Consider the following 27,230-nt stretch of genomic DNA (forward strand, 5'->3'; position numbering starts at 1 on the left):
CCTGGAGGTAGGCTGTATGAATTGTGTATTGCTTTGTAACGATTTGTTGGGTCTCTGGACCGTAATAAAGATGGTTGTTGTTGTTGTATTTGCTCAGGTAACATATAATTATTTTCTCAGTGCCAAGCTAAATGATAAATATGTGTATGCACTCAGATGTCTTGTTTTTACTTTGAAAATAATAGCCCGGGGATAACCCATACTGGGACCATGGCAGGCAAGAAGGAAGGGTTTAACCTTCTTTACCTATAGCACAGTAAAAGCACCCCCCTGAGCTGCTGCTTTTCCTGGGAGAGAAGCAGGTACAACACTCCTATGCTATATTCAGCTATATCTCACCTAAAGCTGAACTGAGTAGGCTGTTCAGTGTTTATAGGCCTTGAGGTTGTTGCAGGAGGACAAAGTATTACCTTTCAAAGTGTCCTTCTTCCTCTTATTCTCAACCCCTTTTTGTCTGCCTAGAATCCTCCTTGACAGGCTCTCCATTTAGGATCACCACCTACATGGTTCTCCCAAGCAACTCCAAATACCAGTTCACACTGCATGTGATTCCTCATGTGTTTTGTTTACCATATCACACAAGCAGCACCTGGCCTCCTGGGATGTATGTTTCTTGTGTGGTAAGGAAATCGTGACATCAGAGGAACTAGAAGCCTTTCAGTCTACTGAACTTGTACACAGCAAACACTGAGGTAGTAACAGTGGTGGACTTGGGGCTTTAAAATTTCAGCAGTGCCCTGTGCAATGCTAAAATTTGGCGCATGCCCTACCTCTTGCCTTCAATTACTCACCACTGTTGCAGTGTTACCTGTGGCACCTCTCAGCTTGGCGCCCAGTGTGGGCAATCGGGTCTCACTCCCCTAAATCCACCTCTGGTGGTAATAATCAGAGTGGTTTGGGCAAGAATGATGGGTCTTTTGCACAGATAAGAATTTCAGCAGTCATGCATCTAGTGGAGTCATGCATCATCATGGAGGTCTGATAAACACCACCTCTGTTGAATTTTTCTCATTCACACCACCAGTACGTGTATAGGAAGCCCTGTCCTCCTTTCCATCCAGGGCCTCTAAAATGGACACGAATCTGATTATCAAAGGATCCAACTTCCCAGTAAGTATGTATAGGTTTACAACCTTACAGCACAAACTGAACATATTTAGACAGAAATCTTGCAGGTCAATGGGACTTATTTGCAAGTAAGTCATGTTGAACTCAGTGGGACTTGCTTCTAAGTAAACTTGCATTACAGACAAATTCAGACACTGAGGTAAACACCACTTTGCAGTTTACCACAACCAAAGAATAAATTTGCAGTCTTACAGCCCTGATTAGTAGTTACCTGGAAGTGTAGTGCCATTAACTTTGATGCACTTTGCTTCTGAGTACCTTGAGGGCTGCTTATTCTGAAATAACTCCCAAGTAAGTTGAACAGGGCTTATTCTGAAGCAGAGGCCTACAGGATGACAGCCTCATGGGCTAGTCATATAAATGTTAACTAAGCAGTAAGACCCATTGACTTTAGTGTGACATTCTCCCATTTAAAGCTCAGGTTATCCTGAAGGAGATTCCAGAGGGTCAGATGTTTGCCAGAAGGAATGGAGAGCAGTCTGTAGCAGCCCTGGTTGACTTGAGAAGAGACACACGGGCATCAACTGGGTTTAAGTTAGTCATAACTCTTATTTTATTTCAATGGTTCTACTCTAAGCAGTCAGCCTCCTTGGAGGTGCAATGGCCATCTGTCATGGATGATCTAGTTGAGATTCCTACCTTGAAGTGGGTTGGACTAGTAGTGGGTTCCAATTCCACGATTCTGTGGTTCTATAGGAAAGTCCCTAAGGAAGAGCGGAGCGGATTCCCCTCGCTCGTGTGCGCAGCAATTCCCAGCGCGCATCCCGGGTTCAGGAAAGCCTCCCCAATATTATTGGAGGACGGGCTCAACCCAAACGCACAGATTCCTTCGAAATTGTAGCGCTGCTGCTCCCAAGACGTGGGTGGCAAAGGCGGCGACCCCCCGCAAAGAACCACCACCGCCTCTCAGGTCCCGAAGCCTACGGAGGCCTACAGAGGAGTAGGCGGCCCCGTGCCCTCAGTGGGACTTCCTCCCCGGCCTCTGGGGACCTCCGTCCAGGCAGGGCGGCCGCGGGGGAGGCTCCGCTCGCCCACCTGAGCAGGAGGAGGAGGAGGAGGAGGGGAGCGGGGCGCTGGCCCACGTCCCTCCCTCGCTCCTCTCCCCGCTTTGGGGGGCGCGGCAGAGGCGACCCTCCCTGCTCACCTGGCGTCTCGGGCTCCCCTTCCTCTGGCGCTGCTCCTTCCGCCTCTCCCGGGCTGCAGGAACCGGCTGGGACGGGCCTGGTCCCTCGGGCAGGAGGAAGCAGCCTCGCCGCCCCCGGCCGGGAAAGGCCCTTCTGGGGAGGAGCCCCGGCAGCGCCGAAAGAAAGGGGGCTCTTCTTCGCACCTCAGACTCCTCACGGGGGGGGGAGCCCCTGAGGGGCCACAGCCTCCTGGCCCCCCTCGCCCCCAAACCCTGTCCGTGCCCTGGAGAGACGGCAAGGGACTCGCCACCAGGCGCATCTTGCTAGAAGCTGCTAGGGGCGCTTCCTGCGCGCTCCTTTGGGGACAACAGAATTTACAAGTTACTATAATTCTGACTCTCCATGTTTTTTTGGGACTACAATTCCCATCATCCCTGACCACTAGGGATGATGGGAGTTGTAGTCCCAAAACATCTGGAGGGCCCAGTTTGCCTGTGCCTGGATTATTGTGTAGGAAATGCTGCCTTGTTTTTAGGCGGGACAGTTTTGGTTCCAGGTTGTTAGGTACTCAGCCATCGCAGTTCACCGTGATGCCTTTTCTAAAAGGGTCAGTTTCTTTTTCCTGTATCAACAGTTGTAGTTTCAGGGAGGGGATCGAGGGGGGGAGCTGTTACAGGATACATTGGAGATGGGTCTGATGAACTAAGATTAAGGGGGCACTATGTATGATTAGCATGTTCTTAATATCAGAATGAAGTTTATCACAGGTGCACCACCTGACCCCTCACAGGAAGGGACATGTTTAACATGTTTTGCTGAAAGAAAAATGGCCTCTGCACAACCACATGCATACCAGCTTCCCAACCTATTCGTTCACAGCATCAAAGAAGCAGGCTTTGAGCAAAGTTTCAGCCTTGGGGCCTGTAAGAATTGTAGAGTGTAATTTACTCTGTTAGGGGTGGCAAAGAGGGAAAGTATGACTCTCCAGAGAGGGAGTTTTACCCCAGAGGTGTCTTGAAACAGAATAAATCAAATAAGCTGTGACATTTTTTAGAACTTATTCTGCTGTGTGTGGGTTTTTTCCAGCTGAGAAAAGTCTAGCAAAAGGGTGTATGAAATGCCCAGGGGTAAGAATTTGCTGTATATAATCCACCATTTTGAAAAATCCCCTAGCTGCGTGCATGATAACAAAACACTTAAACATAGGGTGATTCTTATGCTTTGTCACAGCCAGCTCTCCAGGCAGGTAAAGACGGGGCGCTGAGGCCCATGAAGGAGAATTCAAGCAAATCATCTCCACCCATGCCCCCTAGCACCATCAAGTGATAAAGTGCTTGTTGGACTCTGCCCATGAGTGTACATTGGATAGCAAGGCGCAGCGAAGCTACATGTTTGTCACATTCATGCTTTGGTTTATTTATTTAATACCATTTTATATCTTCATAGTATCACAGTGAAGTTTAACACAACAAATACATTAAGGCAGAAACAAGTGCAGATTCATGAAGCACTAAAAACTCAGCCATATGTGACCTTCGATGAGTTGACACCTCTCAGCTGAATGTGCCTCACTGGGATGGATGTTGTGAGGATAAAATGGGGAGGCCACTTAGGGCTCCTTAGAGAGAAGGTGCAATATAAAACATATAAGTAAATACATAAATAAAAATGTACTTGTGAAAAGGCTACTTTTCATTTCAATTGACTGAGTGCTGCCTTTTTGCTTCATAAACAGAAATGTTTATGAAGTTACATTTTACTAGATTTACTCAAGAAGAAAATTCTGCAGTAGCTAAACTTTAAAAAGGAAAAGCAGCCCTCTTTTGTCACAAGCTTATCCCCCCCCCCCCGAGACCCTCTTACCTATTACATACCCTGAGGAGAATTCTGAGTTCCTCTAAAACTTTGCAGCTTCATTTGCTTTAATTCCCTCAGATGAGCACACATGAGAAGATATATCTGTTGTGTTGTCAAAATAGGTTTTATGGGAAAGAATAGGGTAAGCAATAACAAGACAGTAACCCATCAGCAATCTATGCTGATCAATGTAGCCCAAAGCCAACCCCTGCCCACTGCAGAAAAATAAAATAAAAAATCATTGTGCTGGCTAAGGCAGGACCTTCAACTTATCTCATGATTTGGGCAGGCCAGCAAGTGACAACAGTTCATTGCTCTTTGGGTCACTGCTGGGCTCATTTCATGGGACTTGTGCATGAAAATACCAATAATGTTTAATTAACTTTGCTTCATATCTCATTCTTTGCACACAGTTAAGCTACAGAGAGAAACTTGTCTTTCTCCTCTCTGTGATCATATAAAATCTTAAGCACGTCATGTAAATGAGCAAAGGTTCCTGTCCAGCTGGTTGGGGAAATGGCGAGGATCCAAGAAGGCCTGCAAGGAGTGATAAAAGAAACTGATTGCAGCCGTCAAATGCAATGCTGTTCATCTTTCCTGCTGGCCCATCAAACAGTAAGTATCCTTTCTGAAAGAAAAGATAAACACAGAATGCCCATATTTTTCCTTTCCCTAAATAGACTTTTGCATGGGCTCACAGGAAGGCGTGCACACACACACACACACACACACACATATCCTGGTATCCTGGCATGTGTTGTTGTTTGAAGATCCCCAAATGCAGAGGCTTTTTTCCCCTCCTTGAGCAAAGGCAGCTGGTGAACTATAGGAAAAATATTAAAACTTTTCACAGAAAGGGCTTAATCCACAATCTGAAATTCACAGAAGCATTAAGTCATTATTCAAATGAAAAGCTGCATTTGCCCATTAACATATTTTCATCAACCAAAAAGCAAGATGCTGATACGAGGGATGATCTATGCATTCCTATTTATATGGTAATTGACTGGTTAGGGAGTTTTCTCTGTTATTTTCCTAGGATGTGCTACGTGTCAATTAAAACAATGTTTTTAGCTACCGTTCTAATGAAACAAGACATAGTTAAGAAACCATTTCTTATGTGTAACCACTGATGGAGAAGTGGGGGACATCTAAAGTCAAGCATTTTGTGCAACCTTCATAACTATCAGCTTTTGACTTAACTATGAAGGAAAATGGCTAATTATTATTTTTGCCTGGTCAATGTTTTCTGCCTGTCAAATTTGCTGTAAATAAGCATAAGAACATTGCCTCCCCTCCAGTGCATTTACATACTGAGAACATCTATTTCTTTGAGAACCCCCCCCCCACCAACTCCCCCCTCCCACAAAAACAAACAACCCCCCCTCATATCCAAGATGTAATAGTTCAGTGGCTTGAGTTCTTTTGCTGTTGTCAATCAGGCTTCATTTCAAGAGGGGAAACATCTTTTGAGAACAGATTTGCAAGTGAAATTCCATCATGTTCAAAGCTTTGCTTCAATTCATCATCATGCAAGAGATGAAACATGGCATCCAACATTAATTAAAGTGGGCACATTTTATCAGTGTCATACTACTGAGGGATGTGGCTCAAGCATGACCAGGAGTGATGCGTGGCACAGGGCAAGGAGGAGCCCTGGATGCTGCCTCCGAGTGCCCATCCAGGAGTTATTCAGAAAAGAAAGGGGTGGGGCACATATCAGGCACATATCGTCTTCCATAACTTCTCTGCTCTTGGAAACCACAGTCTTTTCCTCCTCTTTGCTTCATATGTGGGTACATGTTTCTCTCCTATTCTGCATGTATTTTTTTCTAAATAAATAGATTCTACAATAAAACACTACATGCTTCTAGAACACTCTTCACCTATGGAAATTAGAATTAAGTTCTTTTAACTTCACTTAAATAAACAAGACAGAATTATATTATAACTTCTTGTAATGTGGATGAGGTTTCCTATAGTTCATGCTGAAATATGTGCTTAATATGTGAGCCCCAAAGCAGACTAGAAACCCCACTCAATTCTTTGTCTGTCACCTTGCAACAATAAATGAAGCACTCCACTTCTAAGTGGAAAGGTACTGGTACATGTTTTTAATAAAAACCATCACCATTTAAACTTAAAGTACTGATCAATTACATTTCTTGCTGCATTGCCACATATCCAAAACATTATGGCCTGATTTCCATATGCATGCATATCACTTAATATGGGCAAGATGAGGCCATACAAAAGTTCTGTCTGTGATGTAATATCTATGACAGCCCATTCATATGTGCAGATCATCATCATAAATGCTGCAGTCATCCAAATATGACCAGCTGTGAGCTATATAGGCCTTGCTATAATGCTACAGCGACCAATCATTTTAAGAGTCACAGCATTTATCTTCCCATGCAATGTAAACAATTCTAGTCACTTCCAGCGCAGGCAGTGTTTTGATAGACACAGAAATTTAACCCCAAGAGTTAGGTTAAGGTTTATGCTGTTTTGATATGCATTCTGTCAAATTCCAAGGTGTAGTTGGAAACCAAAATTACTTTAAGTGCTGCTTATTGAGTTTAAACACTGTTCTGTAGACTGTTTTTTTTTTTTTTACTATCCTCATTGCAGCGATGAATGCTGAACAGAAAAACTGACAAGCAGATGAAAAGACTAACAGAACCTAGGAGTCAGTGAAAGCAAGCTGGTAATTGATGGTCTGATTGATATACACTTGAGTAGTCCAGGCTGTTAATAGGAACTGCAATCACAACAAATTGGCTTTGTGACCAGCCAAAAATAATCTGCTGGTCTCAGCAAAGCAAGCTCATTGAATTTCCCTCCACACGCCTAGGAACTCGTGCCAAACACAAGTATACATACCAAGAATTGTGGGTGGTTGTTAAAGAAAGTGCAGAGCTGCAAATCTCGCACACTTATGAGGAAATTATGCCTTTCGCTAAGGTTGTCACCTTTTGTTTCTGGCAGGTTTAGTGCCCTAAAGTGCTGCACATCTGACAGAAATTCAGTAGCCGCAGATTTTCCTGCAGAGATATGCAGGGATGGGGAAAGCTTTATTTGTTGAATTTCTGCCTGTTGGAACTGCATACTCTACCCTGCCAGAGAGAGAGGTGGTAGTCCCATTCCACTGCACTAAACAGACAACTACTCATTGTGTAACAAGAGCTACTCGGCTAGGGGGAAAATCCCAACCCCTGTGGGAATAGAATGGACAGCGGTTGACAAAAGGTCTGGATGTATGCTGGAAATCTTCAAGGGGGATGTAAGTGGCATTCCATGGTAGACAGGAAATGGGACTTGTTTTAGTCTGTGGAAGGTGCCACAAACCAGTCTTCTCCAACCTGGTGCTCCCAGATGTTTTGGATGACAGCTCCCACCAGCCCCAGCTAGCATAGCCACTGATCAGGAATGATGCAAGTTGCAGTCTAAAACATCTGGAAGGCACCAGGTTGCTGTAGATAGGGCAGTGGGAAATGCTTAGCTACACTTTGATGTGCTCAGCAGCTGGATGGCATCCAAAACTTGTGGTTTGCCTAAACCACAAGTACCAATTCTCAAATATCCAACTGGGAATAGCTGTTTGATGGCAAACATACCGTTTCCCGAGACTTCCCCAGTGGAAGGAGAAACAAGCATGAATGAAAATGAACAGTAGGTTATGACTGTAGCATTATCTTTGCTGCCAACTCTGCTTTCGGATGCCATTCAGTCTGCTTGTTGATTTAGAGCAGTTTCTTCATTTATCACCAGCAAAGTGCTGTTCACCCTGTTGAGAAGTAACTTGTGCTATTTATGCAAGAATGCAAATGTGGACAGGAACTATTTATCAAGCCAAAATATTAGCTTTGTTTGGGACCATGGGAGTTAGATATTAGCCACACAACTGTAATTGAAAAAACCCACTGAAGAGCCTGTCTTTTTGAAATGATTGATGTTCATCATAAACCATAAACCAGCAGCTTGAGAAAGCTGGTCCAAACCAGACGCAGTCAGGAATACCACCCGGTCCTATGGTTGACAATGTAGCAGCAAGAAAGGAGCATTGAGGGAGTGGTAACTGCAGCCACAGGGTGTGCCATCCACTTGGGGCATAGGTGGGGCTGTGACTCCCCATTCTCCATTCCTTCCTGAAAATGGCTCTCACCTAAATCTAGCTGCTGATGAATGCCATAAACCAGGAGCTACAGTTCAGCAATATCTGGAGGGACACAGATTAGCCCCCCGTGTCTTGAACTGAAAGTGTGCATTGGGGTAGTGAAGGTGTACTAAGCACTGTTCAAGGCAAGAGGAAGGGCTGCTCTGGGTTCACATCCAGGGCTAGGCTGAGATTTGTGGGCCTGCAAAGGGATAGATCTTCACTAGGACCCCTCATTGAGCCAGCAGTTTGAAATACAGTGTTATAAAGAACAACTATGGGCCACCTAGAACCAAGGTTCTTGCAAAAAATGTTGGACTAAGTAGACCTTGGTCGGATCGATGAAGGCACGCTTTGTGTATGAACACATACTCAGGATCTCTTAGCACTTTGTAATTGTGTCTTTAGCTCTGAGAAATCCTGATTATTCACTCTTGCTTTGCAAATTCAAAACATACAAGTAGACCACAGAAGAATTCTAGTAAAACCAAAAGCCAAACAAGTAGGCCACCACTAACTTAACATACCAACTGAAATATCTTTTGATGGTACTTTCATTGCACAAACTATTGTGTTCACTGGCAGCTCTTTCAGCTACAGGAGAGAATGAGCTGGCTTTGAATATGAACTTCCCAGGCTGAGCCACAGCATAGGAGGGACACTGGCAGTTCAGCTGCAATTACCTTGCCTGCACTATCTTTGTGCTGTAGATAAAATAGCTCAGTCTCCAGGGAGTCTTCAATTTTTATACTTCTCCAGCATTACATTTGCTCTAAGAAAGAAAGCAAAGCACGATATACCCTTCTTTCCCATGAGATCACCTTCTGCCAGCACACTCCTGGATGCTATTTTGCTAATAAAATGCTTAGACAATCGTTCTCTCCCAGACCATTCTTGAGCCAGGCTATTCCTCAGTCATGTTTTGATATACACTCGTTTCATCCAAAAGGAATCTGTACACCAGGGATCCAGCCTGTACAATGAGACCATCACACATAGTTTGCTGACAAAGACAGAAGAGGACACAAAAATCATGTGCAGCTTTACACACCTCCTCTCACTTTTTGCATTGCTTCTTCCTGACAGCATTGCTATGCGCAACCAACTTCAAATGGTTTCACGGTTGCAACTTTCACTTGGGTTTGGTTTCCTTTGGAAAGGAGTCACTGGAGGCTTATGGCATTTTGTAAAAATATGACTTTATTGACAAATAGGCAAGTTAAGCATAAACTTAAACAAACCAAAAGACAGCCTAATCTACTGTTCCACTTCAGATTGCAGGTATCCCCAGCCATCTTCTCTCTCCAAAACTGTACTTTTTGTCAGGAGCACAGCCTACTCTTGAGTAGGACCCTGGCAGAAACACATGCCTGACTGGCATGTTCTCTCCCTCCTGGTCTTTCGTCCGGGAGCTTCAAAAACTTTTTCTGCCTGAACATCACAGCGACCGATGCCAACAGACACCAGAACTCTTAGGGATCCGCAGAGTCTTTGCAGCTTGTGTGACAGACCTCAGCAACTCAGCATTTTGGCTAATCTACTTTATTTACATATAAACACACACGGAGCACTGCAACATGGCTCCCTCTCTCTAGCCTCAGACAGCAAAGAGAAAGAACAAAGAACAATAGTCCCACTTCACAGAACACAGTAACACAAACATCCTGTCTCCGTCACTTCCCACTTTGTGGAGTCAAAACATACATCGTCATGTGACAGACAAAAATCCCGTGACTGCAGTCATGGAGCAGGAATTCTAACACTCTTGTTCCGGTCACACACCCTTAAGATTGCAGCATACAGTGGTACCTCTGGATACGAACGGGATCCGTTCCGGAACCCCGTTCGCATCCAGAATCAAACACAACCCGCATCTGCGCGTGCACGGGTCGCGTTTCGCCACTTTCGTGCATGTGCGTGACATCATTTTGACCATCTGCGCATGCGCGAGTGGCAAAACTCAGAAGTAACGTGTTCCGTTACTTCTGGGTCGCCATGGAGCACAACCCGAAAGCGCTCAACCTGAAGCAACTTCAACCTGAGGTATGACTGTATTTAACTAGGGAACAGGAAAGGTCTGGTTTTGCCATATTCAGAAGATACAGTGAAGATCTGCCTATGAAAGCAATCATCTAATGATTAGCTTCCATGGAAACACATCATGTAAATATCCCAGGCTGTTATTTGTTAAGTGCCAGAATCTGGCCAGGTTTTGTCCTAAAGCCACCCACACTGATAGCTCTATTCACATAAATGTGATAGTAAAACCCATTACAATGTAATATCACCTATTGAAGCACCCTTAGTAGAATTGCTTCAACGTGCCTCATTTAGAATACCTGCTACACTAAATATGCTGGATCACTCTCCTTTTGTACTCTGGAATAATTTATACAACCAGTAGAATCCAATCTTTTTTGGACAGTACTGCTTCAGGAGAGGCTATTAAATGTACCCCCACATCAAAACCTTGTTGGTAGAAAACTTACTTGCTGGGGAGAAAGCTGAGCTTAATTTCACTCGGTGAGATGCACACACAGTGGCAGCAATGGATGTGGCACACTCCTTGGAGGCCAGATCTGCTGCTTCCTCGGCAGCCTCCCTCCCAGTGCTATCTCTACAGCAGGCTCTCTGCAGATTGGAGGCCCTGCTAGTCTCCCAACCCAGGGAGGAAAAGGCAGGGAATGCCCTCTGGGGTCTCCTGGGCTCTGCACCCATGCAGGAGGGTTCAGATCTGGCCCGCGATGACCTTTGATTCCTCTCCATGTTCTCGATGTGGAGCTTTATTCCCCCCTTGTTTCCCATCTTCACTCACCCTTTCTTCCATGGCAGGGGCAGAGAGCATACCTCAAGTTCACCTCAAGTGCTAGCATGTATTGAGCCATCCCTGATGGGAGAGCTGAGAGTGGTGCAGTCCAGAAAAGAAGCCTGCCTTCTTGATCTGCTGATTCTATAAACTAGTTCTCTGAGTTGCCTTTAGGCAAGACAATTCTACGTGACTGAGGGCTTGTCCACACACCCACTTCTCCCATGCTTTCGTGGCCTGCGTCTGAGTGGTTTTGCCTTTGCCTTGCCACTTTCCCCCAGAAGATTTGCTTTTTGCACCAAACTGGAATGAACGGCAATCAGTAGGAAACCCAGCTGCCGTTTGTGTCAATTCAGTGCTAAACCACAGGTTTTCCTTGGAGAAAGTAGTGGGGAAAACAGAAGTGTGCATGAGTCCCGGGTCTTAGGTTGTGTGCACACCATTTACTCTGGCTCCAGTGCGCTCCCACCATGGGCACTTGATCCTTTATACACATGGTGTGAGCTACAATTCATATCTATTCTGCAGTTTCTTGATAAATAATGCTGTTTGATGTGTTTTTCCTCAAACCAGCTTCCATCCAGTTAGAAAACGCAAGTCGCAGTTAAGCTCCATTTGAGACGGCTGTTGCCTGTGTGCATGCACAGATGACATCTTCATGACAGTTTGGAGGAGGGGTTGCAAGCGTGGAGGAACCAAGCAGGTGATGTGCCCCTTTCTTTTTCTTTCTTTATTATGATGTGCCCCTTTCTGGTGTGTACAGCAACATGCAAATGTGAGTTCAAACACAGCACAGAAAAGCGACCTTGCTGTATTTAAAGCAGCTAATGCGTACATAGCCTCAGCCATTTCTGTTGCTGCCTGCTGCTTTTGTTTGGAGCTATGGTGCATTCCAGTGGCCAATATGGTTAGCAGCAATGTGCTGCCTCTTGGAGAGGCTTAAAACAGCTGTAGTCTCAGTATTTCTGATGAAGGTCTCTGGCCAAGTCTAAGGAAGGCAGGATTCCAAGATAAGCTGAATGAAGGAGAAATGCAGAAGATCATTAGACATTGATAGAACAGGCAGCCGGTAATTGGAATCAATACATATTAGCATTTTAAAAGCCATAATTTCATAGCACTTCAATTAGCTGAAACTGAAAGAGGAAAGAAAACAGATTTGTTCAATCCACGGAAACATAGCAGATTGAAGATTGATGGGTAGAAACAGGCAGGTTGTGACAGTGTTGGTTCATCTGTCAAAGTAAGCAAAGAGGAATCACATATTCAAAAGAGAACATTTGCCATGGCCTTAAAGGACAGTTTGTCTGTGGTGGGAAGGTAAGTTGGATAGACCCAGAATGGCAGTTTTCAGGCCAAAGAAACTGATTAGCAGGAAGATGCAGGACAGAAAAAAAAATCATATTCATGAAATGCATATTTAACTTTCAAAATTTGTATCCACAGCTTGTGTTGTTGACAATAACCTAGATTACTTGAAAAAGAATTACCGGTAGTCAGATTAATGGAGTGATAGAACCTCTATGTTTAAGTGCAGTGTACCTCTGAATATCAGGTGATGGAGACAAACACCATTCCTATTACACTCACTTCTGGGAAGCCCACAAGCAAAGAAGGTGGGGTTCCCAGAAGCAAGTGTGCATCTGAGTGTGCAAAGTATTTTTTTTAAAGGCTAAAACAGTCATTTTTGAACCTCCCCCCCCCCATTTTTATGATTTTTATTTTAAAATATATATTACCCTTTTCTAGTACAAAATATAACTGATTAATACATTAACGTGATTAGCATCAGGATGGAAGAGGCAAAGTCATTTTGTGTGTGTGATGATGCTATGACTTAAGTGATCCCTGTAAGACCATGAAGTCTAGCTAGTTGCACCACTGAGGGAGGGGACCATCTTGGTTTGCACATTCATTTAGGGCAGGGTGTGAAAATCCCTCAGCCCCCCAAGTAGAATAGTAGAATTGGAAGAGACCCCGAGGGTCCCCCAGCAATGCTGAATCCCATCACCCTTAGACACTGACTGTGCTTGTAGTTGTAGTTCAGCAACATCTGAAGGGCCAAAGATTCCCCACATCTGGTTTAGGGAAGAGCCTTCCCCCATCTGGGTCTCCCTCCCTGTCTCCTTCTCTGACGTGTGTCTCAATTCTGATGCTCTTCTGCTCCACATCCTAATTAAACCGTACTTCACACACTTAGACAGTTTCTATTATTTGATGCCTCCCATTTGTGCATTTAAATCAACCTCCCCCAACCTTGTACCTTGAAACTGAAGCAAATAATCCAAAGCAGCACAAACCCCTCCAACAACTCCCATCATTCCTGCCAATTAGTCATGCTGTCGGGCTTATGGGAGTTGTAGTCCAACAACATCTGGAGGGCACAATTTCAGTTACCTGCTTCCTCAAAATTCTTGGACCCCAGCCTTGGGATGGCAACTCATATTTGTTAGGAAGGCACTCTGCTTTGCTGTCATCCTGCCTTACTCTGCATACTGCTAGGCAGTCACACAGCATGTACTGGAAATTTGCTTATCCTCATTACTTTAGAGGTATAAGGACTCTGGATGTACTGTATCAAATGCCTTATTCTGCACTTGACTCTTTGCCATATGTAGACCCCACAGGGGCTGGCCTCTTGTTTAGTTGTTCAGTAGCCCTGAGAACAAAAAGCAGCCTCAGCTGGTAAATTACGGTAGTCAATCATCATTTACATTAGTAAAGGTTAGGATTCCCACACCCAGGTCTGCACACTGAACCCCTTTTGCACTCAGCCCATTTGCATGAGATGTACCAGAACCTAGTCTTCCTATTCTCCTTTGTATATGGTACCTTCCCCTTTCCACTCATCACCAATGCCTGAAATGTGTGTCCTCAGTGAGCTTCCTGAATGCACCTACTTTTTCTCTTTTTTAAAAGAGCATGCAACTTCCATGATAGGGCACCCCTCTCCTCATGAAACAGAGTCTCTTCTCCAGGAGACTATGCCGCTCAGTCTTGCAGTCCTCTCCTAGGCCAGACTGCTCCATCCTCAGTTTGTTCCCACCTCCTCTGCCCCTTGCCGCCTCCCCATGTTTGTTGTTTTATTTTGCTTTAGGTAGGACCCAAAGGCAACACAAAACCTTGTGCTCTCCCTTGAAGACATTTTCCTGTGTTTGCACCAAATTGTTTGCCCAAAGGCTTGCTTACCTTCCCAGAGCACTCTGGGCTCCTGTTTTTTGTTTTGAAAAATGTTTCCATTGATGGCACACTAACATGCATGTTTGTGTATAACATGTGACTGGGGATAAATATAACACATTCCACCCCAATATACTGATAATGACATCCAGTACCTTTGGGCATTAGCATTTATTCCTGGCTGCTGCAGCTGAAAAGCTCTGGCAGAAAAGTTCCCCTTCCCCAACTCCAACTCCCATTTCAAATACTAAACCGGAGGCAAGAAGGAGCCTCACAAAACACTCATTTGTGATGACACCTGCTTCACCTGCCTTCTGAGAGCATCTTTGAATATATGGACGTAGGGAGCCAAGGAAGGGGGCTGGTTCGGTCCTGGTCTTTCCCAATACAAATGTTGGCAGCTTCTGCCTTCCCAGGACTATTCTGTTCTCCAGGTAAGAGTGGACATGTAATCAGGTTCTGTAATTAAGTTGGTGCCTTCTAGCAGCAAATGTTTCCCACTTACGAAGCACATGTGCTGAGGTGCAGCTTGAACATGGCCTACGAAATCCTAAAGAGAGACAAGAATGTTAAGCAAACAATGTCTCTTGCTTCTTTGAACCAGACAACACTGCATCTTTTCCTTACAAATGAAAATTGCAGGAAGCTTTATATTTCACTCTGATGAAAATTAAGATAGGACTGCAGATACACAAACCAAATAGTTGTTTAATGAGAGGGGGTGTGCAGATCTGACCTCTTGAGACTTCTCAGGGTCCATCTTCACTCCTTCTCTCGTATAAACCTGGTCTACTTTATTACTCTAGCAGTCGGTTGCTTTCCATGGTGTTGGACAGAGGCTTCTTGCAGCCTTGCTAGTGGAGATCCTATCTAGTTGAGATGTTGGGGCTTTAACCTGGAACAGTCTGCACACAAAGGATGCAATCTAGTATCTAGCTATGGCTCTTTTCACTGCATCCCCTTGCTCCTAAGGGCGTTTCATGAGCTATGCACTCCTCTTCAAAATGCTAAGATAGATTCCTATCACACCTCTTTAAAAATCTTGGGGGAACTTCTTCCCTATTCACGTTTTTAGGCTGGCCAAGACTTTTCTTCTGCCAGAAACATGAATGTTGTACAAACTGTGTGTTTGCAGTAAGTATTCAGTTCACTTTAAAATTATTCCACAAACGTCTGTAAAGCTATGCTACATTAATTTGTGTATAGAATTTCCTCTGTGTATCATTTTAAGACATATCTGGAGTTCAGTTCCTAATGTGGAGGGGGGTTGGGTGAAAAGTGGAAAGTCTGGTGAAGAGAATAAAGTCTGGGTAGTACTTGAAGGTTTATCCCACAGAACTCTGAGGGTGTATTATGTTTTCAGTGTAATTCAAATGGCATTCTTGTTATTGGTTAAATGAAGCCAAGTTGAGAGGGGGTGAACAGCCATCAGTGTGGAACCTGTGGCCCTTCAGATGATACTGGACTCCAGTTTCCATCAGCATGGCTAACGGTCAGGAATGATGAGAGTTGTGGTTCAATATCTAGAGGGCTACAGGTTCCCAACTGCTTACCTAGACAATAAGTTGTAACCTGGTACATTCAGTACACACAAATTATGAAAGCACGGGAGTTCTCAATCACTTTGCAAAACACTTCTTTCTAAGGATGTGTGTATACTGGCTCAATTATTAAAGGGAGGAAGCGTGCAGGCTGCATGGGATTTACATATATCCAGAATAGCGGAGCAGAAAATGGGGTGAAGGAAAAAAGGAATCTCTCTCTATATATACTTATGAGCGTGATTCAGAGGAAGAAATGGGAAGAATAGCTTCAGGAGATGAGCTCTATCATGCCTCTCGCTTTGCTCCCGCCTTGCTAGTGTGGAAGGGCCAAAGATCCTCAAGATACTTGTTTGGACTTCTTGAGGAACACTGTGAGAAAAGGAAGCACACTCAGCAGAGCTCATGACAACTTCATACAATTGCAGGTATGGCTACCCATCACTCCCACTAATGGGGGACCAAAGAGAGTTTTCCTGAAGCCCAATTTCCCAACACACAGTACATACAAATCAGGAATGGGATGGGTTTCTATATATAGATTGGTAGCGAGGACTTAACATAGCTTCCGTTAGCACAAGTGAAATGCAGTTTCTGGCAGTGCTTCATGAGACACATCTGGCTATTATTTCAAGAATTACACTAAAAAAATTATTGGTTTTGTAAGAAAAAACACACAGGAAGCGGTCTCTCAACAGTGCTATTCATACAGCACGCTATTTATTTAAATTTTGTTTAGAACTTTCACTCACTGATTGGTAAAGGGAGTGCTGATGTAGTGAGAAAAACAACCAAAATGGTCATGATAAATCATAAGGTTTTACTATTATCTGGCACAATCTTTATAAAATTAAAACAAACTCTGCTGACTTCTGAATCCTAAATAAATGTTATTCTTCAAAGAACCTAGCTTTTGCTTTTATGGAAGTGTTTGTAAGTAACCCCAAAAGTACGTGTGGCAGGCGGTGGTGGTGGCTGTTGCCATCCAAAAGGATTTAATAGCAGGGGTAGGAAATGTGTACTTAACAACAGTGTTTGATGAAGGAGACAAAGACAGCAAGAAGTCTAAGGGCATAGTCACATGGTGCATTCTCAGGTTTGTGTTGCAGGCCGGTTCACACATGCATGCTCAGGATGACCGCAACATTAGATGACTTCAGAACTATGAATGGGCCTTCACAAATCAAGGACCACAGATACCTCCTCACTTTACTTCAAATTTAATGGCCTCAATCCAATTAAAATGAACGAGGCTTAAGTTAATTGTCACTAATTTGGCACAGGTTTCCAAAGGGTTGTCAGCTAGGCACTATGAGGTGTCAGTAATCCAGCAATAAGCCAAGTGGTGCACATGAGCCCACAAACCTGCCCCTGGTTTGCTTTTCCAGGGCATCAGATTCACGGTGTTTGGTCCACACTGCTTTGCTGCTTGTTTGCGCCACAGACGGGCCTTCTCCCCTTTGCAATGCTGGCATGGAATTCTCCCACACCTCAAATACCCTGTTTCTTCTGAAACTTCTTCCTACAGCTTTATGTTAAAGCATAAAATTGGACAACGTGGAGATTCTCATGCACTCAAATCCTCCAGCCCAATTCATACACTTCCCGTTTGTTGCAAGGACCACTTCCATCTACTTAGACCCCAAACCACATTGATAACCTCCATCAATAGGAATCACATAGGCTAGAGGAATGACATAATTACTTTCCAAACCAGTAATCGCAGATGCGATTTTTTACTTTTTACTGATGCTATTGCTGCACTGTGGAACACAACCATGCGGAAGGAGCTTTGATGGCAGGGAGGCAATGTACACACACCAGGCCTAAGTGGTGGAAGAATGGGAAGGGGGCAGGATTCCTTTAAGGAAAGTGTGCCACAAGTCCAGTCCAGAGAATGAGAGAATACTAGTTTTGTGTGCACTATAGCACATGGACACAGCTACCCAGCCCACTATTCTACCAGGCCCTTCACTGTAGGTTTTCCTCTGGTCTCTTGATCCAGGGTAGCAGCAGCAGTATAACAGGGCAGAGGCAGACTGGAGACCCCAGGTTCGTGCTCCCTTGCCTGCCCCCCATATAGCACCTTTGCCCCAGGCTGGCCTCTGATAGAATGGTGTTGCTTTCACGGGTTTGACCGGCAGCTGGTGCAACCTGCCCCAGCTCCACTGAAGTCTGTGGAATAGACAGAGACACTTTCCCACAACTGAGGTTCAGTGGTATTACCATTATCTAAACCACGATGATCCATTACCCCCCCCCCACGTGTCCCTCCTATGTCATTCTGGTCTGAGGGGCATTCTCTTTATCTGAATTTCTAGCTGCTCAAGAATTTCATATGGCCCCCTCACACCCTTCAGTTATCCTGTGTTCCTAAGCACAAACTAGGATTCTTATCAAGAGTGCTTCAGACAAGGCTCTGCCTGCTCACATCCACATTGTACCCTGATGAACTTGAGCAGCTCTGGCTGAAATCAATGAAAATCCCATCAGAATCTGACTCAATAGACTCCAAAATTTGGTCCACTATATTTTCAGGGCTGGCTGTAGGGGCTATGGCAATCAAGTCTGAGTCCCTGGCCAGCTCAAATGCTCTCTTTTGGTCATCTCTTGGGTAAAAGAGTCCCTTCTGTTGCTCAGGTGCATTGAGGTTGCTGGGGCACTGCGCTGAGCTGGCAGAAAGCCTCTCTGACTCTCCTGACTGCGAATTCTTCATGGTGATCATGGAGGTCTTGGAACCATTGTCTGTGATGGTTGTGAGGTTGGAGTAGCCCTGCATCTCTGTGCAGGAAGTCATTTCGGAAACAGAGTGCCTTCGGATGCCAGTGCCATTGGGGGCCACGCCCTCCGTTTCGTACTCAGCTACTGGAGTCAGCAAAGGATTGTTGTAACTTTTGGATCTCACCACAGGGTTCTTGGCAAGGATGTCCCCCGATTTGGATCGCCGGAAGAAACGTTTTTCTGTTAACAAACATGAAGACCAGTTAAAACTTGTACACAACCCTACACTTTTCTTGTGAGCATCGTTACCATCACTGCTACTACCACCAGCAGAGGTCTGTGTGGACAGTTGCTTCAAATCAATATGTAAACATCAGGTTTAGCCTCACCTCTGTCATGTGCACCTCTTCTCCCCCCCCCCCCCAATTTCCCCCTACATATTTGGACTCTTCCCCTTTTCCCCCTCACTCTTCAAACCCATTCTTTCCTAAACTTGCCTGGCCAGGTTCAGACACTTGGCTGCATGTGCTTGACGAGTTGCCATTTCAGGTCTCTGCCTCCTTCCCTTCTTGGCCTCAGAATCTTCTGCTTCCCTCTCTAGGGCATGTACAGCAGCAGCAACAAAAACCTTTCTGCCTCCCCTCCCCGGCATTATGGCAGATCAGCCTAGAGACTCTCAGCCTGGAGACGGCCACAGCATCTCACAGTGCCTTACAGTATGGATTATTTGGACACAGAGATCCCAAATTGGATGGGGGGACTGCGTGTTGAGATTCCTGCATTGAGGGGGTTGGATTATTTGACCCCAGGGGTTCCTTCCAACTTTACAATTCCATGACTCCAGGCCTTCTCAGACTAAGGTCAAGTGATCTCTCAATCAGTTTCAGAGAATTTTCTAACTTCTATTATCAATTTACTCTTTGGAGAAAAAAAGTATATTCAGTCCTCTTCTTCCTTGAAGAGCTTAGGTGAGTGAGATGACAGTGGTCACAACTTTCAGGCAGCTGAGCCTGTTCAGCTGAGTGCTGTTTCATCAAAATAGCCACAAGGAGGCAGCAGCTTAAAGCTGTCACATGCAAAGGAGCAAATGCCACCTCCTTCTCTTGCAGGTGAAATTATTTTCAAAAAGGGTATAGCGTGACCAGCATCTTTTCCATAACCAGAATCTGCCTTTAAATAGAAGAACTGACATAGGAGCTCTTTTCTTTTTAAGCGTCTTTTACTTCCTTCTGCATCCTGTCTAGCTAGGATGTTTGTAGGATTATTTCTGTAAATTACTTTGGAATCTGTCTTAACCAGTGATGGCAAATAAGAAAAAAGCTGCTGATGTTGTAGATTCACCTTTCTGACTCTTTTTCTATGTATCCCTAATATTTACCTGACATTCAGTGGCAGAAAAGGGGGAAAGGAAATGCAGCAGCGCTACTGGTTTGCCATGTCAGAGGTCACAGCCCCCAACTGGGGGGGTAAAATTATTATGGAAACTTTGTCCAACAGACAGCTTCCCAAACTCGCCCCCGTCTGAGAGCAGGGAAAGTGTCTTGTGGAAAAGAAGGTTCATTTCCTCTTAGGCGTCTTCCTGGTAGTCGACTGCATAGACAGAACAGTCCATTGCTCTTCATAGGCTGGAAGCACTCTGCATGTCTGAACCACGGAGGCACCGCAGTGCCATTCTCACATCCTTGTACCAGTGTCAGAAAATATCTGAGGCTCTTTTCCAGCACCCACTGAATGTTAGCCCTAGTTTGGCATGAAGTTCTCTAGCCTAACCTACTCTACCAACTTGAAGTTGGGAAACCTCTGGCTTGGGCCTGGGCCAAGTTCATGGAGTGAGATTTTACGATGCATATTTTGCTTACCTCAGACAACCTCTGCTGTCTTCCAGCAAAGAAGTTGCATTGGCACAAAGGTCCTGCCCCTAGTTTATCATCCAAGCGAAATCTTAGGTAAGCTGGTTATGGAGGACATTTTACACAGATGCCTAACTTTGGTATAGTTGTGCAGTCCCAGCCAGAAAATGATACCATGTTTTGTGGACAAAAAAGCACTTCAACAGACATATTGTGTTTTAGAAGACAGTGTGAACGTTACCTAAAATGCAGGATGAGTGTGGGATAGGCCCATCGCTGGAATACAAGCCATAGGTGCCCAAGTAAGGAGAAACAACCTTCTGCAACAGGTTTTCCAGTTTCAAATAGTCTTCAGTCACCCCTTTTGATTCATGAACACCCTGAGAAACACATGGGGGGGGGGAGGAAACACAAACGTCAACATTTCAGACTTAAGCTATCAATCATTGCAAAGCGAGGCTGGTGTACTTAATTGCTGTCAGGGACATGCATTGTTTAATTACAACTTGTGTGTCACATTCTGCAGGATTTGAATGAGAAACCTTGTGGATTCTGTTCTGGATCCTTGTGATCCTCAGATGAAGGGCGGGATAGAAATTGAATGAATGAATGAATGAATGAATGCTGGTGCAGGAAATGAATGGAGGGAGGAATTGCAAACAGTTCCAGCCTGGTCTGTGGATTGCAGGGAGCCAATCCCTTGTTTCTGCTTGATCTAAATCTGCACTCCCTAGTCTTGACATCATAGCTCACTCAGTAGAGCACGAGACTCTTCATCTCAGCAATGTGGGTTTGAGCCCCATGTTGGGCAAAAAGATTCCTGCATTGCAGGGGGTTGGACTAGATGACCCTCATGGTCCCTTCCTACTCTACAACCCTGTGATGCCATGACATTCGTAGCCAAGATAGTGCAGTGGCACTGGAGTCCTGGATAAGGGCATGAGAGACCCAGGTCTGAATCCCCACTAAGCCACAATGCTCATGGGGTGATTTTGGAGCAGTCATTTCTCTCTGCTTACTTTACCTCCCAAGGCTGTGCAAGGGTAAAAAGGGGGAGGGGGAGTACCATGTCTGCCCCCCAGAGCTCCTTGGAGGGAACACATGTTCACAAACCCACTCACACAAGAGGCCCCCATCTTGTAGATAAGCCCATGTTCCAGTCCAATAGTCTCATTGTGACAACCCTATATTCCAGACACTTTCCACATTTTGTACAGAATGCAATGCCCCATCATAGTTCTCAAGATGTTGCACTATTGCCATGGACCACTAGGTGTCAGTGCAACGCAAGAGTTTGGGTTTGTGCTAATTCGGATAAAGTTATAACCTTAGAAATCCCCCCTCCCGGTTATTAGCTAGAGCAAAGTTTTTTTACTTGTGGCAACCATATTAAGGATGACAATTTTACATTTTCAGGGATGCCCTGAAACACTTCCAGTAAACTAAAGAATTATTTTGTCTTACTCCTTTTAGTGAAGATCAGTAGTAAAGTGAGATAATCATAGAATTGCAGAGTTGAAAGGGACCCTGAGGACCACCGAACCCAACCCCCTGCAATGCAAGAATATGCAGCTGTCTCATACGGGGATCGAACCTGCAACGTTGGGGTTATCAGCAGCACACTCTAACCAGCTGAGCTATCCTGTGCCTTTAACAACAGCCTGACACGCAGAAATGAAGCTGGCAAACCTTTTCCCAGCCCAGAGACAAAAGGACGGGAAAAGCTTTCAAAAAGAGCCACACCCTTTCTTGTCCCAGCACAATCTACTGCCACAACCACCTGCACAATTCCTTTCCGGCCAACTATTGCCACAGATCTTCCAGAATTTCCTGGGAATGGATTGCTCCTCTAAAATTTTAAATGTGGAAAATTGGTAGCCGTTTGTATATACATACATAAGCACCACTTGCAAGTTGTTTAACGGTGCCAGTGCACCGTTTCCCATGATGACTATTTCAGGCCCAATTGCCGCATGGGAGTCCGCAGACTCTAAATGAATAATGTGGACTTTTAAATCCAGAAACTGAGGGATTTACAGGTCTGTAAATAGTCACTTGCCTGGTTGTTTGTAACAAGGAAGAATCGCTGAAGTTGCCTGCAGAGATTGCTTTCAAAGTGAGAGTTGGTTCCACCTTACTTAGGGAAATCTAAGCAAACGTTTTCCCTCTTTAAATGTTTTATTGATTCTTTCACACAATGTGGCAACAGACTTGCAGGTGATAAGGAGCTGAAACAAGTGCTTTAAATGTGCAATGAAAACACTCACAAACTGTTTACAGCTATTCAGAATGATAGCTCTGTTAAAAACAAAGCACACATGCATCATTGCTGTGGCACACAGGAATGATAAAAAATACTTGTAATCTGCTGTATATAGTCTTACTCCTCCCCCCCTCCCCCGCCCCAAGCTGATGTTTCGTCAGAATTAAAACTTGCTGGGTCTCATAGTTTAACTGGAAGCCCCTAGACTTTAGCTGCAGGTCAGGGGGCCCAGCAGGAAGGAGTTAAATTACTCTACCCCAATGCAAAGTGCTGCCTCTCCAAGTCCTTTGCTAGACACAGTTCTATGATCTGACCTGATCTCAGGTAGGATGCTTGGAAGTTTTGCAAAAGGCAGGGCTCACCTGCTTATTCTCTGCCATTTGCTTTCTTTAGTAGGGGGAGTAAACAGCTTTCTGGTGCCTGAGGCGGAAAATCTCAAAGACGTACTAATACCAGACATACCAAATCAGCTCAAGACAGCTTTTTCTAACCAGCATTAGCTCTTTATTTATTCAAGATAATTTTTTATTCTTCCTTTACACGTGCAGGTACACAGAAGGCATTGTATCTAAAAATATAAAAGCATAAGAGACTATGCCAGATTTAAAAACCACGGAGTCAAAAACTTATAGCAGCTAATGGAAAGCTCACCTAAAACAAAATGGCCCAGGCTGAGGTTTTTGCCAATCTTGTGATACAAGACCTTAAACTGGGGTGCCAGGGGCTCTGAGACCTTCTGCATTCAAACCACGTGCTCTGCCCCTGGTGTTTCCCCTAAAACTTGCTTTATACTGCGTCAGACCACTAGGCCAGCAAGCTCAGGATGATGCACTTTGTTGTTGTTTGTTGTTTAGTCGTGTGCGACTCTTCGTGACCCCATGGACCAGAGAACGCCAGGCACCTCTGTCCTCCACTGCCTCCCGCAGTTTGGTCAAACTCATGCTCATGATGCACTTTACACCTTGTTAATTTAGAGATGGCCGTGACCCTGACCCCCCTGGCCTGACCCCCTGCAATGCTGGAGTCTCAGCTATGTCATCCATGGCAGATAGGGCACAATGTCACAGGAGGTTCTCCTCTGCACGTTCCACTGAAATGTAGCTGCACAAAAGAAACAGCTCCAAAAGCTTAAAATCACTATTTAGGGGGGAGGTTTCCCCAGAAAAGCTCTACGATTTGGCAACCCTAAGAATTAACAAAGCTATGCTAGAAGCTTTAGAAAGCATGTTTAAAGAAAAGCCACCAATGTACATATTTCTGCACACCTAGGGAGTCCCCCGAGTATGGGCACGCCCTTATTTTTGGGTGGCCCTGTTTCACTTCCAAACTGAGATGTGCTTAGCTACCTGAGTTTAATGTGTGTATATCTCCAAGCAGGAAGCGGAGGGATTGGCAAGAATCTACTTTAAACGGCTAAGTTTGGCTTCCTTAAGTTTCTTTGAAGAGGTATCCTATGCAGTGCTTTGAAGAAGTATGAATGCTGGCTTGACTGCTGTCGAGCGCTTATGAGGATAACACCTATGTTCCCGGACTAAAACATTCATGAGTTTTTCATTTTGATGGATTTCAGCTTTCAAAGGCATTTCCACAGCCTTATCCTCTGTGAATAACTAAATCAGTTTGACTGGTTTTTTTTCTTGCTTTTGAAGTATGACTAAAGAAGTGGATAGGAAACCTCTGTAAGGTTGTAAAGAGCAACTTTTTCTGGTATCTTAATAATTAGGTTACTACCTTTTAAGCTAACACCTTCAATTATTTTTATTAAGAATACAGTGATGTTTGCTAAGGGCAAATTCTTGTCTGTCACATAGAAGCCTGGGTGTTTTTTAAATATGCAATACATGCTACTATTCACAGAAGTGTACATTTAAAGGCACAATTTCCTTGCAGCTGATTCTCCATGGTGTGTTCAACCCATGCGACTCCCTCAATCACTTGGGAAGTGCATGTTTAAAATTACATTAATGTCCCTTTAAACACTCAGGGTCAAACTACGCAAGGCACCACACATGAAAATAAATGCTTAACATTGAGGCACCAATAGCAGATTTTTTAAAAAAGATGCCTAGGGCACCGTGGGACCACAGTGCACCCAGGAGTCCTAACCTTTCCTCCTGATGTCATGATCCTGATGAAAACTGCCACCTACACCCTACTGTTGGTGTCAGTGGGAGTTTCCCCTGCTCAAGGCTAACAGCAGCAAGGAAAGGGCTGGGATCACTGGGATCAGAACTTGTAAGAGTTAAACTTCCCCTGCCCGTGCACTGGTGGTTCCAGGGAAGACCACTGTCCCTCATGACTATTATTCGTTGTTTTTTTCCAACATCCTTGATGAACTTCCAGTGACACATTTAGCACCATGTCTTGTTTGATCCTCAGAAGAGACAACTAGGGAGGTCTTTGGCCCTTGCTTCTAAGTATTTCATAACAGCAGGCAAATGTACAAAAAAAGTTGATCTGAGTCCTACCCATGCACCTTTGACTGAAAGTAGGCCCTACTTACATTTGTCTGGGGGAAAGGCAGATAGATGTATTAGGTGCAACAGAGGGAACTCTATGCCTGCCTTGCCACATCTGCAGACACAGACTGGAATTGCCTTCTAAGGAGCAAGCGTCCCTAGCAAAGGCTTCCAAGTAAATATGCATAGGTTTGGGCTAGTAAATTTATATGACAAAAGGTTATTATAGGATGACTTCTCCATTAAGAAGTTTCTTGCAAAAAAGCACACCTTGACGTGTGCTTTATATATTGTAATTTTATGTTGTGAACTGCCCTAAGATCTACGGATGAAGGGTGGTGTTCAAAACAAACAAACAAACAAACAAACAAACAAACAAACAAACAAAAACAAACGGGGTGAGGTTTCCTTATTGTACAACTAGCACTTTCCATCCTCTTGAACTTTCAGTGCTGTCGGGGGACTTCTGTGGCTGGCTATGGAGCTGGAAATTGCCCTTGGAAGTGGAATCCGTTCCAGCTTGACCTCGTCCTCTCCTGAGCTGTTCCTGGCCCACTTCCAGGCATTCACAATGCAGGATTCTTGCATTCTTTTACACTATGAACAGAGCTTCCAGTGTTCTCCAAGCATGTTATCTATAATCAGGGTTTACTCTGATGCCACCGGTGACAGGCATCTTCACTGGCCTAATGGGAAAGAACTCTAGCTTCGTGTTCTGCCTTCATTCATGCCCAGTTGCACAAGCAGCCCTTGCTATTTAATACAAGGCTCAGTTAGCAGAGGAGAGCATTCAAAATTTGGAACTCCCATGTACAGTCTGAAATAGTACAGAACATCCTACCACTTCGGGAGTGAATCCCACCTCCTCCTGTTGCAGGTGGCCCCACCCAAAAAGGATGTTGTTGGTATAGTATGGAACAGGAAACTTTGACTGAAATTGAACTGTGAAACTAAGAAACGTAACTTTTATTGACTCCTCCATTAGGATTTACAGAAGAGTTACCACCATTGTTTTCTCCATACACAACACTGAACACAATGGTGGCAATTGCTGACTTGACATTTCTCCCTGATAATCTTATAAAGCAGAGGAGAATACATACAAAGGGCCCAAAAAAGCTTTTGATAAGGTCTCCTCTCTATTACAGGCCACACACAGCTGTTTTTAAAGTACAGTGGTGCCCCGCAAGACGAATGCCTCGCAAGACAAAAAACCCGCTAGACGAAAGGGTTTTCCGTTTTTCGATGCACTTCGCAAGACGAATTTCCCTATGGGCTTGCTTCGCAAGACAAAAAAGTCTTGCAAGTCTTGCGATTTTTTTTGCTCCCCCCCCCCATTTTTCTAAGCCGCTAATAGCCTTTTAGCCGCTAAGCCTTTAATAGACGCTAAGCCGCTAATATCGCTAATAGCACTAATCCGCTAAGCCGCTAATAGGGTTGTTTCGCAAGACGAAAAAACCGCTAGACGAAGAGACTCACGGAACGGATTATTTTCGTCTTGCGAGGCACCAATGTACAAGCCTACAACAACGACAGAGCCCAGTGTTGGTTGCAATAAAGTTCTCCTCCAGACACCAGGCAAGATAAGAGCAGATCATGAGCAGCTCGCTTGCCATGCCTGCCCGCCTCTGTGGTATGCCACCATATAGTAAATGGCCTCCTATGTCCACATTTTTTTGTTCATGTAAAGGCAGGTAAAGCAGAGGAACAAAAGAGCATGGCCTTCCTGTAGCCATTTGGCTTCCTTTAATCTAGGGGCCAGGTATGGTCAGTTTCTGTATTTTCCACAAAGTGGTTTATAAGACAAGTGTATTTTCTGTGATAAACCAACTTTATCACTAACCAACTTTTTCTGTTTGCAAACCATGCCTTCTCTGATTACTTAATAGTAATAATTACATCATGGGCCACCACATACATGGGTTCTGGCTGTGCTATGTAGTGCAGGTGATCCATCTTGCCCCAAGAATCAACATACACAATGCCCTTCTCAATGAATGGCTTCTTGCTACACGGAGAGTCACCAAACGGAGTAAACGAAAGCATCTTCTAAGAGGTATCAACACCAGTAAGTCCTTTTGAACAGTGTGTTATGCTAAAGTCATGCACAAACACAGATTTATATATTTGAGAAAAATCCGT

At 44.5% G+C, this 27,230-nt stretch overlaps 2 protein-coding genes and 1 long non-coding RNA gene across 13 annotated transcripts in view; 1 reads left to right on the forward strand and 2 right to left on the reverse strand.

Annotated features, from left to right (window-relative positions):
• The window catches only part of LOC310844624 (rho GTPase-activating protein 8-like), a 44,915-nt gene extending 42,259 nt beyond the window's left edge, over nucleotides 1–2,656 (reverse strand). Inside the window, exon 1 of one of the 3 annotated variants that reach the window (XM_083738908.1) lies at nucleotides 2,273–2,656. The gene's annotated coding sequence lies outside the window, so the exon portion shown is untranslated. Of the gene's footprint in view, nucleotides 1–1,339; nucleotides 1,524–2,272 lie in introns of those variants that run through there. The other 2 variants (XM_083738909.1, XM_083738907.1) reach the window with 2 other exon arrangements.
• On the forward strand, nucleotides 1,625–27,226 carry LOC310844657. Of its 5 annotated transcripts, none has more exons than XR_014564212.1 (5): nucleotides 1,625–1,662; nucleotides 4,523–4,724; nucleotides 6,744–6,819; nucleotides 11,659–11,777; nucleotides 15,330–16,381. It is a non-coding gene; the product is annotated as an uncharacterized lncRNA (long non-coding RNA). The 5 variants fall into 5 exon arrangements; XR_014564213.1 differs by lacking the exon at nucleotides 1,625–1,662 and adding an exon at nucleotides 3,021–3,379; XR_014564214.1 differs by lacking the exon at nucleotides 1,625–1,662 and adding an exon at nucleotides 26,978–27,226 and having other exon boundaries at nucleotides 4,078–4,724; nucleotides 15,330–16,223.
• PRR5 (proline rich 5) overlaps nucleotides 16,485–27,230 on the reverse strand; it is a 72,842-nt gene continuing 62,096 nt past the window's right edge. For all 5 annotated transcript variants that reach the window (XM_083738870.1, XM_083738868.1, XM_083738871.1 and 2 more), the window contains 2 exons: nucleotides 20,608–20,746; nucleotides 16,485–18,756 (listed from right to left, as the gene is read on the reverse strand). In XM_083738870.1, the coding sequence (XP_083594996.1) occupies nucleotides 18,203–18,756; nucleotides 20,608–20,746 (693 nt within the window). In that variant the 3' untranslated portion in view covers nucleotides 16,485–18,202. The remainder of the gene's footprint in view (nucleotides 18,757–20,607; nucleotides 20,747–27,230) is intronic.

Source organism: Podarcis gaigeae (assembly GCF_964106915.1).
Source record: "Podarcis gaigeae genome assembly, chromosome: 5".
Lineage (NCBI taxonomy): Eukaryota > Metazoa > Chordata > Lepidosauria > Squamata > Lacertidae > Podarcis > Podarcis gaigeae.